General features: G+C 39.4%; 1 protein-coding gene across 1 annotated transcript in view; it reads left to right on the forward strand.

Moving 5' to 3' along the window:
* MTPN (myotrophin) overlaps positions 1 to 8,930 on the forward strand; it is a 56,204-nt gene extending 47,274 nt beyond the window's left edge. Inside the window, exon 4 of the mRNA XM_010374632.2 lies at positions 5,690 to 8,930. Coding sequence (XP_010372934.1) covers positions 5,690 to 5,776 — 87 coding nt within the window. The 3' untranslated portion in view covers positions 5,777 to 8,930. The remainder of the gene's footprint in view (positions 1 to 5,689) is intronic.
* The last annotated feature ends 3,920 nt before the right edge of the window (positions 8,931 to 12,850 follow it).

Genomic DNA, 12,850 nt, shown 5'->3' on the forward strand with positions numbered 1-12,850 from the left:
CCAAACATGTGGAGTCTGAATTACAGTTGTGTAATTAAAAAAAAAAAAAAAAAAAAAAAAAAGGCTGGGGACAGTGGCTCATGCCTGTAATCCCAGCACCTTGGGAGGCCGAGGCGGGTGGATCGCGAGGTCAGGAGATCAAGGCCAGCCTGGCTAACACAATGAAACCCCATCTCTACTAAAAATACAAAAAAAAAAAAAAAAAAAAAAAAAAATTAGCCAGGCGGGGTGGTACAGGCTTGTAATCCCAGCTACTCAGGAGGCTGAGGCAGAAGAATTGCTTGAACCCAGGAGGCGGAGGTTGCAGTGAGCCAAGATTGTGCCACTGCACTCCTGCCTGGGTGACAGAGCGAGACTCCATCTCAAAAATAAAATAAAATAAAATAAATCATTGCATCAAAATGTTTATACCTGAACTAAAAAAGTGATGGTAGCAATGGAGAACCAAGGACAGATGGGAAATGTTAATAGTATGGTCTGAAGACTTAAGTAAACAAGAACTGCATACTGTCCTCCACATCTTCTGGAAGATGGTAGTATTCTTCACCTTGTTAGAGAATATTAAAAAAGGAGCAAGGTTTATAGGAAAAGATTACAGATTCCTTTTGGGAGAGGTTGAATTCAAGGTATTTATGGAACTTAAAATAGGTAAGTCTCAAAGCCAGTCCTCAGAATGAGGACAATAAAGGTTGAACATGGATGAGATGATTAGGAAGAGCATGTTGAGCAAGTTATGAAGGGTGTTAAAGACCTGAACCCTGTATAACAGACAGCCAGAGAAAGTAAAGGGAGGCAGGGGAGAGTAGAAGGAGTTGGTGCAGGAGGGAGAGGCAGGCTAGGCAGGAGAATGTGGAGATAATACTGTCTTCAGAGTTAGGACAATGAGTTGGGAATAAGACTATCATCACTGTTCAGATACCATATATATTGACTAGACTTGGCATTTAGAGGATGTTAGTGACTTATTTCAAAGTGTTTTCAGAGCAGTGTAGGTCAGGTTGCAAATTGTCTGCCATGTCTGATTTTTAGAAAGAAAACCCCAGGTTGTAGTTGTCCACATGGCAGCCTAAGTAGTCCTTGTTGTCTCAGCTTTCCTTGCAGTTTTCATTATGGCTGTGTGTCTCACTTTTAGGCTAATGGGATATGCACAAATGATGTGTGTCACTTCCAAATCATTACAAAATAGGAAGCCACTTGCTGTGGACTTTTCTCCTTATCTAGAAGGCTAAAAGCAGATGTAGGATGAGCCAGCTCCAGCCATATGGATGAGGAGTGTACCCATGGAAGATCAACAGAATGGAAGGGACTTAGGTCCTTAGATGACCTTAAAGGACAGAGCCACCCGCCAACCTCTGTGTGCTTAGCACTAAGACTGTTTTATGAGCAAGAAATAAATTAGTTCAATTCATTGTGTTTTAGGTTCTCTCTGTGGTAGCAGTTTACCTTAAGAGTAACAAATTGGTTCATGAATTAGTCTGTTCCCACACTGCTATAAAGAACTACCCGAGACTGGATAATTTATGAAGAGAAGAGGTTTAATTCACTCACAGTTCCTCAGGCTGTACAGGAGGCGTGGCTGGGGAGGCCTCAGGAAACTTACAATCCTGGCAGAAGGCAAAGGGGAAGCAGTCATATCTTCTCACTGTGGCAGGAGACAGTGTGAAGGGGGAGGTGCTACACACTTTTAAGCAACCAGATCTCATGAGAACTCTATCACAGGACAGCACTAGGAGGGTAGGGGGTGGTGCCAAACCATTAGCACCCGTGACCCAGTCACCTCCCACCAGGCCCCACCTCCAACTTTGGGAATTGCAGTTAGACTTGAGATTTGGGTGGGGACACAGAGCCAAATCCTTTTAATTCGTAAGTTTGTGGGACTGGGGAAAACTCAGGCTGCTACTTAAGTGTTACCTTCTGATTCTTTCACGTGTGACAATTGCACAGGTTGCAGTGTTGGAACAACAGAGAAAATGACTAGTCATATTAGTCTGCTAGGTGCCACCATAAGCAGCATTTACCTAGAAATAATTTGAACGTCACTTATTTTAACTATAAGAATTGATAAAAACACAGTTTTTACATACCAGAATATTAAAGTTAATCTTGACAAAATAGAAGAGCTGGCAAATTAGGAGGTGAAGGGAGTGATGGGAAGGTTGAGAAAGTATCTTATAAAATTACTTTATGAGAATTGATGGAACAAGAAATACAGGTTTAAATAAATATCATTTACATTTATAAAGAACAAAATATTTTAAGTATAAGAAATTGCGAGGGTCTAGGGAAGGGTGGTAGTGATGAGCTAAAGGCTTATCTGTGTAGCAGGAAGTCAAAAGATAAAATCTAAAGTTATAGCTCAAATATCAGCGTGAGTATATTATTTAAAGTTATGCAAATAATTATAAACAATTTTAAAAATGGTTTCTTCAAGGAAGCGATAGGGCCAGATATACTTAAATTCTTCAGTTACTGCATCAAGTACCAAAAAAAGTTGTTTTAATATTCCTACCTATATTGACAAGACTGGTTCATCTTTTTTTTTTTTTTTTTTTTTTTAGAGCAACTGGTTTTACTTTATTAAATTCTTTATTTATTTATTTATTTATTTTATTTTAGACTGAGTCTTGCTTAGTTGCCCAGGCTGGAGTGCAGCGTCTTGATCTCATCTATGCTTACTGCAACCTCCGCCTCCTGGGTTCAAGTGATTTTCATGCCTTAGCCTACGGAGTAGCTACGATTACAGGCATGTGCCACCACATGAGGCTAATTTTTGTGTTTTTAGTAGAGATGGGGTTTTGCCATGTTGGCCAGGCTGGTCTGGAACTCCTGGCCTCAGGTGATCCACCTGCATAGGCCTCCCAAAGTGCTGGGATTACAGCTGTGAGCCACCACGCCTGGCCTTAAATTTCTTCTTAAGTATTTTATCCTTTTTGATGCTACTACAAATGGAATTTTTCAATTACATTTTTGAATTGTGAACGTTTTATCATTATGAAATGTCCTCTTTGTCTCTAGTAATTTTTTTTATCTTAAGGCTTCTTTTGTCTGATATAAATATAGTCACTCTACTTATAATTACTCGATCATTTTTTAAACAAGTATATATGTATACATATTTAGAACAGAAGAGTAGAAGGAAAGACTAAGATGTTAACATTACTTGTATCTAACCTATAGAATTATGAGTTTTCTAAGTTTGCTTCATAATTAGGAAAAAGGTGACATGCACATTTTAAAAATATTTTATCTAAATACTTCTGGTTGCAAATAGCAGAGATAAGTCAACAAGCAGAAAAGGAGTTTTTGAAAAGCTACTGGCCTGGTTGCAGAATCAACAGGAAAAGCTGGGAACCAGGCTGAGAAGAGACTGAGCTGTGGCAACTGCAGGGCTCTGGGTAGCAGGAACTTCTCAGCTGGTTCATCGAAGGGGATGCCCCAGAAATGAGCTCTGACTTCTTATATTCCCTCTTTTGATCTCTTCAGTCAAGATTCAAAATCTAGGAGAGAGTATTCCGCTTGAGTTAAATAAATATTTGAAATTTGGTGAGGAAAATAAGCATCTCCGTTTTATAATCCTAGGACTATAGAGGACACTGGGAATGGGTAAGGGGAACAGAAATACACTTAAAATGAATATGATCTGGTACTTGGTAGCACAACAGGGCTACAGTAAATTGTTAACTGTTACTAACAACTTATTGTTTACAATTGTTAACAATTTACTGTGTATTTTAAAATAAGTAAAAGAGCAGAATTAGAATGTTCTAACACAAAGACGTGATAAGGGCCCTGATTTGATCATTACACATTGTATGACTGTATCACAACATCACATACCCCATCAATATGTAGAACTGTTCTGTACCCATGATAATTAAAAATTCAAATGTTAAAAAATAATAGGGGACAAATGATTCCCCGAGATGAAATTAGGGTGCTGCCATCAAATGGAGGGAAATAAACTCCGGTAGCTAAAAAGCAATAGAAGTTCACTATAATATGTAACTGTTAATGCAGAATTACAGTTTATAATGCTAGTCATAAAAACAGCCATCAAAATGAATAAGAAATAACTTTTTTGAATACAGTTATCCCAGTTGTCCCTTAACCCTTGCAGCAGGACACATAGCATTGAAGTTCTCATGCACTGACATCTCTCCCACTTGACCCTGAATTCCATGTCTTCCATGAAGCAGTTAAATTGATTTAGAAATGAGGAAATAGAGACTTTTATAATAATACTGAGGAGGACTTTGTGATCATTTAACACTTCCTAGAATGTCATCTCCTCCCTGGTTTACTAACCAATTAGCCTGTACTCCTCGTCAAGACTCAGCTCAGGCTTTTTACCTCATCTCGGAAGACTTTCTCCCTTAAAACGCCCTCCTGCCACGTCCTGTTCTGATTATGGGCCACTCATCCCTGTTACTGTTCTCGTCTCACGGTGTTGTGTTGGTTGAGTTGTCTGACTCTCATACCATCCAGACTGGCAGACTCTTGTCTTATTTTTCTTTGATTCTCCAGTCCTTTACACAGGATGTGCACATTAAACATTCAGTAAATATTTGTTGAGTGAATGGGTGGATTTGCCAAAGAAAAGGGTAAGGCGTCCCATGTAGAGCCCGCATGGATAAAGGCGTGACACACAGCAGGAACTGGTGGGAAATTCTGTAGGATTAGAGCATGGAGAGGTTAACTGGAGAAGAGACTGGTAAAGTTGACCAGTGTTAGCCTCTAAAGGACCATATATGCCAAGTTTAAACAATTCTGTAGGCGTCAGGAACGAGCAGAAGAATGCGTGAGATTTGGCAAGGGGAGTGGGTCAGGACTCTAGAGATTATGTGGTGAATAAATACTGGCTGGAGCTAGAGCTGGTGAAGAGAACTCTCAGGTGGTAGGATGTTGTCTCTGGAAGTTAAGAATCAGACCTGGTTTGGGAGCAGATTAACCTACCATGCACCTAGGCACTTTTCCAGGTGCTGGGAGTACAGTGGTGAATTACTGCCCCCATGGAGCTTTCATCCAGAAAGGGCAGACAGATAAAACAACATACAGGCACAAAAGGGCACATGCACCCTCTCAAAACCAGAATGCCGTGTTGCAGATAAAATGTTCCAGGGCAGCACTCTCCAGGTTAAGCGTTCAGAGCGGTCTGGTATCTGCACTGAATATTTCCCTACAATATCGCAGGGAACCTTCTTACAGTCTGCCTCTCAGGCATTTACTGCGAAGTGTTTACAAGTAAAATGACCAATACTGTATATGTTCTTGATGTAGAGTGCATTAAGTATTATATACAAAAAGTGTTTCAAATAAGAAAAAATAATTTGTCACAGAAATACTTTAGCAGAGTGATTTACTTTTTCCCCGTTTCATACTGTGCATAGGGATATTATTTTTAAAGCCTAATTAGATAAATATATGATAGTATAAATAAAAGCCAGTGATTGCCTGAGTTAATTTTGTAGCTTACAGTTCTTAGTGCCTGAAAAATAATGGGGCGTTTTTACAACATTAATCCATAACATTGCCAGCTTTTTTGTTTTTCTGCAGTAGAATAGTCTCCACTAGTAAAGAATTTTTAATTCTTGATGTAAACATTAACCTGTGCCATGCAATCTAGTCTTACATTCTCTTCCCCCAGTTGTGGGCTCTTTAAATGATAAGGACCCTTTCCTCTCTTTTCCAGGGTGCTGATAAAACTGTGAAAGGCCCAGATGGACTGACCGCCTTTGAAGCCACTGACAACCAGGCAATCAAAGCTCTTCTCCAGTGATGGATGGATGGACTGATAACTTGGGAAGAATGACTCTCCTGTGGCCTCACACTGCTGCCTGTCTGTCTGTCACTCTCTATCTGCCAGCTTCTTCAGCTAAATACTTTAAGAGGGGTGAGGGGTGAGGGGAGAGAGAAATTCATAACAAATCAGACTACCGGGAAAAAAAAAAAAAAAAGTGTTTTGGAGGAGGGGCAAAAAGAACCATGATCAGGTTTTTACTGGGATTCCTGATCAAGTAAGCCTCTTCCCTTTCTAATACACCTTATACCCAAGGGAGAGCAAAGACAAAATAGACCAGTATCATTTGACCTTTTCAGCTCCCTAGCTAATTTATTAATTGATTGTGTTGAAGGTCTGATTCTACAAAGGCCAACTCGACATATTTGGTAGCCCTAACTGTGTAAACAGTAGTGGCTGCTGTGATGTAAACTTAGGGTGCTGAGATAAGCAATTAGCTCTAGCCTTCTGCCTTAAGAATGCATTCTACTGGGGATTTCCTGGCATAGTTAAGAGCGCTGCCTATAAGGTTGGTGACCAAATCTTTCCTCAGTGACTTTAAGCTTTATGTGAAAGCTTAGTTAAGGTGAGGAGGGGCACACTCCTAAATTGCTGGATGACTGAACTTTGGATTTTCTCTCCCCTTTCACATGGATTTCATGTCTCTTTAGATAAAACTGACTAGTTTTATTTATAAAATCTTAAGTTTTGGAAGTCTAAAGGAGAAACCATTCCAGTATGCATATTTTTTTCTCCTCTAGATTCATACATTTATATAGCATTGAAACACTTTCAAACTCCTGCTGGTAGTAAAAGGGGATTTAAAAATAGAATCATAGCCATAAGCCTGTTAGTATCATATAAAGAGAGAACAGTTATCTTAGTACCTATGGATTTTCTTTATTTGCTGTTTGAATGGACCTCGGTTATGTATGGAGAATTAAGGAACATTCTTTGGAATGCCTCTCTCAGACCCATCTTGGATGCTGATTACTTATTGCACCAAAGCTATCACTGGGGTGAGATTTACTGTTTGGACAAATTTAGCCCCATCCCTTCAAAAATATACTTGTAACCAGGTTTCCCAGAGTTGTTGATAGGCTTCTGCTGAACATATGCCAACCCACCTGCATAATATATTTTTGTTGCTTTTATAAATCATGCATCGCATAAAGTGTGACAACTCCAAAATGTATTCTCTGTTCTTAGAATACAGTGCCCTAAAATGGTGTTCTTATGACCTGCAGAAAATATTTACACATATTTCCAAATATTTATTTCATGAGCAGTACAGCTAATTAAAATATATAAGCTTAAATTTTATATCTTGCATTTAAAATGTTAAGATTCCTTTGACTTGCCATCCATATAACCTTACTAAAAATATTAAGAGTTTTTTCTTAGCCAAGTCATGCAATAATTGAATGTACCTCAAATTTTTAGAGAGGGGAGGGTGGGTTAGGGACTGATACTCAGATTGTGGGTAATAATTGAATTGATTTTTAAAGGCAACGTAGCATTCTACAGCAGGGTTAAACTATTACCAAGAACAGTCACCCTGGTTAATAACAAGTTTTACTGATCAGTTGCTGATTGGGCGTGTGGGCGTGTGTGTGGGTGTGGGTGTGTATCTTTCCCCATGTGCCCTTTTTTTAATCCTGTGGCTTTTTCACTTACAACTAGCCTAACCCTGTAATTTTCCTATATCCAAGAAAACAATCACAAAGTAGTGGTTTAAATACTTTGTTGTATTTGGCTAATTTTGCTGTCTTAATGCAGCCTGTTAAGAGTTGGGTTAAAAATCAGTAATCAGTACTTTATTACATCACTGAACTAAAATATGGAGACATCCTCATTGAAAATGGAGGGCACTCTGTCAGTCTATAACTATCAACGTAGTGCAACAGGGTGTTTTGATACCTATGTTTTCACCTCTTGACATAAAGGCTTGAATTTTTTCCCTTGACATAATTTTCACCTTTGCTTTCAAAGTGTTTTGTTGTAGTTGGCTATTGCAGAGAGTGCATTGTCCTATCATTCCCAAACCTGGCCTGCTTTCTACATTCATGGTATGGAAACCATGTAATTCTTTGTACAGTTTATCCTGATGTTCCTTGTAATGCAGTAGAGGCTATTTCGCCTTCCCTCTTCTTTCTCAACCTTTTTGTAAACCCCATAATTATGAAGCTATTGCTTGAGAAAATAACATATAAACATAGAATAGAATAGACTGACCAAGATGGTTCACAGTTTCTTTTTTTAACTAGGTTATTTATAATGTATTTCTGAACCACTTGGCAGACAAATTCACAACACTTAATGTTCATTTTTTGAGTAAAGGAAGCTAAAACCATGTCTGCTTTCTGGTACTACATGCATTAGCAAAAGGTTAAGTAAGTTTTGTTCTCCACTGAAGTAATACTTAACATCTCAGAAAAAATCTTGCATGTTCTGTAGTTTTGTATTAAATCAGTCATTTCATATGCACTATATCAAGTACAAACAGGTAGTTTACCTGTTTATAGTAGTGTACTAACAAAGTCTCCCTTGCAGCTTCAGACTGGTATCTATAGGCTTATCGTTCAAATACAGCACTTGAATATCCCAAGTAGTTCTTCTACGCATAGCTCACCTTTCTAAACCCAGTTAAGCATGGAAGAGAGGTAGTAGGTAGGTGCAGTGTGTGGAAGCTGCAGACAAGTAGGCCTTTTATTCATTGATTTCTTTTCCCAAGTACTGGATTTTAAATCTATGTGTATCTATTTGATTTTTTTTTTCTAATATTTCAATTGAGCTGCTGTTTTCTTCCATGCAATATTGTATACTCAATTGTGTATAGAAGACGCTGGTGAGAGTGCCCTCCTACATAAATAAGCAATTGCAGTGTTTTGCATGCAAAATATAAAAAATTTAAATTGTCCTGATTCTATTTTGTAAATGGAGAAACAATCATATCTTTCTAAGCAGTAATGGAGGAAGACTAGTGCTTTGTGCATTTTGATATATTTGAGTTCATTTTTTCCACAATGTCATACTTTTGACACAATTGGGTTTCTCATAAGTATCCTAGTTCATGTACATCCGAATGCTAAATAATACTGTGTTTAAGTTTTGTGTTGCAAGAACAAATGGAATAAACTTGAATTGTGCTACAGCTAGTGTGTCAGCAGCATTTTTCTCAGTTACTATCAATTTCATTTTGTAGTCATCTCTAAAACTATACCAGAAGCTTGATTGACTCAAACATTTAGTTAATCTAAATTAATATATCCCACTTCTAGAAAAAAAAATGAATGGAGGGAAAATAAAACATGAAGATTTAATTGAAGTAAACCTTACCAGTCTTTGAAAGGATTTGCTTTTGTGTCAGTCTCCTGACATTAATTGTTTTACCGTAACTTCAGTAATGCTCCTGGTTGATGGGGAACAAGGTATAGCCAACACATCCCAGAGCGTCAGGATCTTCAGAGGGGTTGAAGAAAATGAAGTCGTGGTTAAACCTCTTTGATCCTTTCATTGCTTACATTTCTTGGAGATCTGCATTTCCCAAACTCAGCTACAAGCACCTTTTTAGAGTGTAATTTTCAGGATGATTACTTTGAACCTTAAAACTGAACAAAATTAAATACAAAATTAGTTTGATTGTGTTGTAATCTTGTCAACACCAGAAGACTATTCTGCAGTTTACTTTTAATGATAGAAAAAAATATGTGCAGATACTAAGTTATAGCAAAAGCTATGTTTTAGAACTTTCACGTTGTTGACTAAAGTATAAATGGGGACCATGTGCGGCTTTAGGGGGAAGTGTTTACAGAAAATGTTTGAAGTTCTCATTTTAAGAATTGGAATCTAGGACCGGCGCAGTGGCTCACGCCTGTAATCCCAGCACTTTGGGAGGCTGAGGCAAGGAACATCACTTGAGCCCAGGAGTTTGAGACCAGCCTGGGCAACAGAGGGAGACTGAGTCTCTGCAAAAAATTAAAAAACAATTAGCTGGGTATGGTGGCAAGTGCCTGTAGACCCAGCTACTTGGGAGGCTGAGGTGGGAGGATTGCTTGAGCTTGGGAGGTTTGAGGCTACAGTGAGTGAGCTGTGATTGCACCACTGCACTCTGGTCTAGGCAACAAAGTGAGACCCAGTCTCAAAAAGAAAAAAGAATTGGGCTCTATAAAGAAAGTTTAAATCTGGTTAAATACGTTTTAAAGGGAACAGAGTCCCCTTATATAATGATTGAAGAACAGACCCGCATATATAGATGGAAGGCACACATCTGGTAGAAAGAAAGGGCTTAGAGGGGAATTAGTTTGTGATTAGAGAATAGCTATCATAGAACTTCCATGCAGCACAGTATACCAGACCACCATGAGATTATTTTTTTCCTCTTTCTGTAACATCATTCTCAAAATGTGGTCTCTACACCAACAGCATCGCCATAACCTGGAAACTTAATAAAAATGCAAACTTTTGGACCCTAGCCAAGACCTACTGACTCAAACTCAGGCTGGACCCAACAGCCTGTGTTGTAACAAGCCCTCTAGGTGATTCTGATGCATGCTGAAGTTTGAGGGCCATTGAATAAGACCATAAGAACAAGAAATGGTCAAATAGCTTATATATAGATGCCATCAGAAATGACTTCCTAAAGAGAAAGTAAATGGAAGTCTTTAACACGTGAAATGTAGCAAAACTGGCCAAGTGTTGAAGCTCCATACACCCAGGACAATCTTTTAAAAATGAATTTCGAAGGTATATTCTGGCCAAAAGAAGTCAGGGGAAAATGGAACAATGGTTCCAAAGATGTAACACTGGTGAAAATGACCCTCAGTTATTCTTAGGGGATTTTACCCCTTACGTCCCCAAAGTTGGATTCCTGAGACTCAAGCCTTACCTTTACCTTACCTTTCCTTGAATTCCAAAATAAAGTGGAGAGTGGAAGCCGGGCACAGTAGCTCATTCCTGTAATCCCAACACTTCGGGAGGCCAAGGTGGGCAGATCGATCACTTGAGGTCAGGAGTTTGAGACCAGTCTGGCCAACATGGGAAAACCCCATCTCTACTAATATAAAAATTAGCTGGGTGTGATGGCACATGCCTGTAGTCGCAGCTACTTGGGAGGCTGAGGCACAAGAATCGCTTGAACCCAGGAGGCAGAGGTTGCAGTGAGCCGAGATCACACCACTGCACTCCAGCCTGGGCGACAGGATGAAACTGTGTCTCAGAAAAAAAAAAAAAAAGTGGAGGGTTGGGAGAGACATGCGAAGATTTCTTGGGACCTATGACATGAACTGCGGTCTCATGCTTTTTACATGCAGGTCATTGTGGACTGGCAGGCAGAGCCACTCTGAGGAGGCCGAAGGCTGCTTTCTTAGCCCAATACCCTGTTTGCCATCACAGTGTGCTGTGCGGGTGGATTCGCCGCTGCAGTGCGTGTGCCACTGGCTTGGGAACAGCAGCCTTGGGGCCAGGTGCCCTGGAGTGGTGTGTCCCAATTTCTCTACACAGTGGAGTGGCTTTTACCCTCCGTTTTTCTTTTTGGGTGGCCACTCATCCTATCTAACTAAATAGGTCCTGTGTCAGGTCAATGATCTTCTCCAGATACCAGCCAGATCATCACACATCAGCCGTGGGATATTTTTCTCCAAGGCTTTCACTTCTTAAAATATGGTTGCTGATTGAGAAGAGAATTTAACAGCAGCTTTAATAACACCTGGCCCGCGGTAGACGTTTCACTGTGTTTGTTCTGAATGATGACATAAATGATGACTGAATGATGACATTATACAGAAAAATGTGAAAACAGCTTTGATTCAGTAAATCCTGCCCTAGAAAAGACTGTTAGAAGAGTCACGAAGCTACCTGTGTCCATGGACCCAAATATTGACCATAGAGCCTACTGATAATGATTGCAAACCCAAATCAATGAAGTGAAGACATATACCACAGAGTCACAACAATTCACTGAGGAACTGCTGACCATGGGGTCAAGTGCAGGTCACTGTGAGCCATCGTGACACATACTCAGGCACAGCTAAACATGACGAAGCAAAACAAAGCATTGGCCACTCTAGCAACTTCTATGATTCAGCCGCTGCAGCAGCAAGGATGTTCTTATTTCCACTGTTTTGATAGAACAGTGGATCACATGTCTGGCAACACTCATGGTAACAACATCTTGTCACACAAAGGAAAATAATACATAGACAATTCCTAGCCACCAGATGTTAGTTTTGAGAATACTACTAGAGTTTTTTTAAAAGAAGTTTTTTTTTTTTTTTTTTTTGAGACAAGAGTCTTGCTTTTGTCACCTAGGCTGGAGTATGCAATGGTGCAATCTTGGCTCACTGCAACCTTCGCCTCCCGGATTCAAGTGATTCTCCCTGCCTCAGACTCCTGAGTAGCTGGGATTATAGGCACCCACCATCACGCCCAGCTAATTTTTGTATTTTTAGTAGAGACAGGATTTTGCCATGTTTGCCAGGTTGGCCTCGAACTCCTGACCTCAAGTGATCCACCTCCCCTCAGCCTCCCAAAGTGCTGGGATTATAGGTGTGAGCCACCACACCCATTTTTCTAAGATTTTACTTACAAATCTGGAAGTGTCTTGTACACCTATATCCCCTTTCTAGTATCTAATAATCCTCCGTATGTTTATACACATCCCCTGTGGCAAGCTACCAAATCTAACTACCTCGCTACTACTTTGTGATTTGCTAGTCAAATTTCATTAGGCTTGAAAGTCTTCCAAACGAAACTAATTTATGGTAATTTTTCAATTAATGGTTCATGAGATTAGACCACAACACTATGAACCTAGAAACTCTGTAATATAACCATTCTTAACAAAAATTATTACTTAAGGGAGTTAGGGTTTTATGACATTTTGATGTTTGTTTCACCATTTTAACTGAACATTTACTATGATCTGGGGACCATTCCAAATATTTTGTGTGAACTGACTCATTTGATCTTCCTAATAATCCTATGAGGTGGGAATATTGCCATCCCTATTTTTAGATGATCAAACTAAAAGAGAGGTTAAGTGACTTGCTTATGGTCACACAAATAGTTAGTGGT

Source organism: Rhinopithecus roxellana, chromosome 6 (assembly GCF_007565055.1).
Source record: "Rhinopithecus roxellana isolate Shanxi Qingling chromosome 6, ASM756505v1, whole genome shotgun sequence".
NCBI classification, from domain to species: domain Eukaryota; kingdom Metazoa; phylum Chordata; class Mammalia; order Primates; family Cercopithecidae; genus Rhinopithecus; species Rhinopithecus roxellana.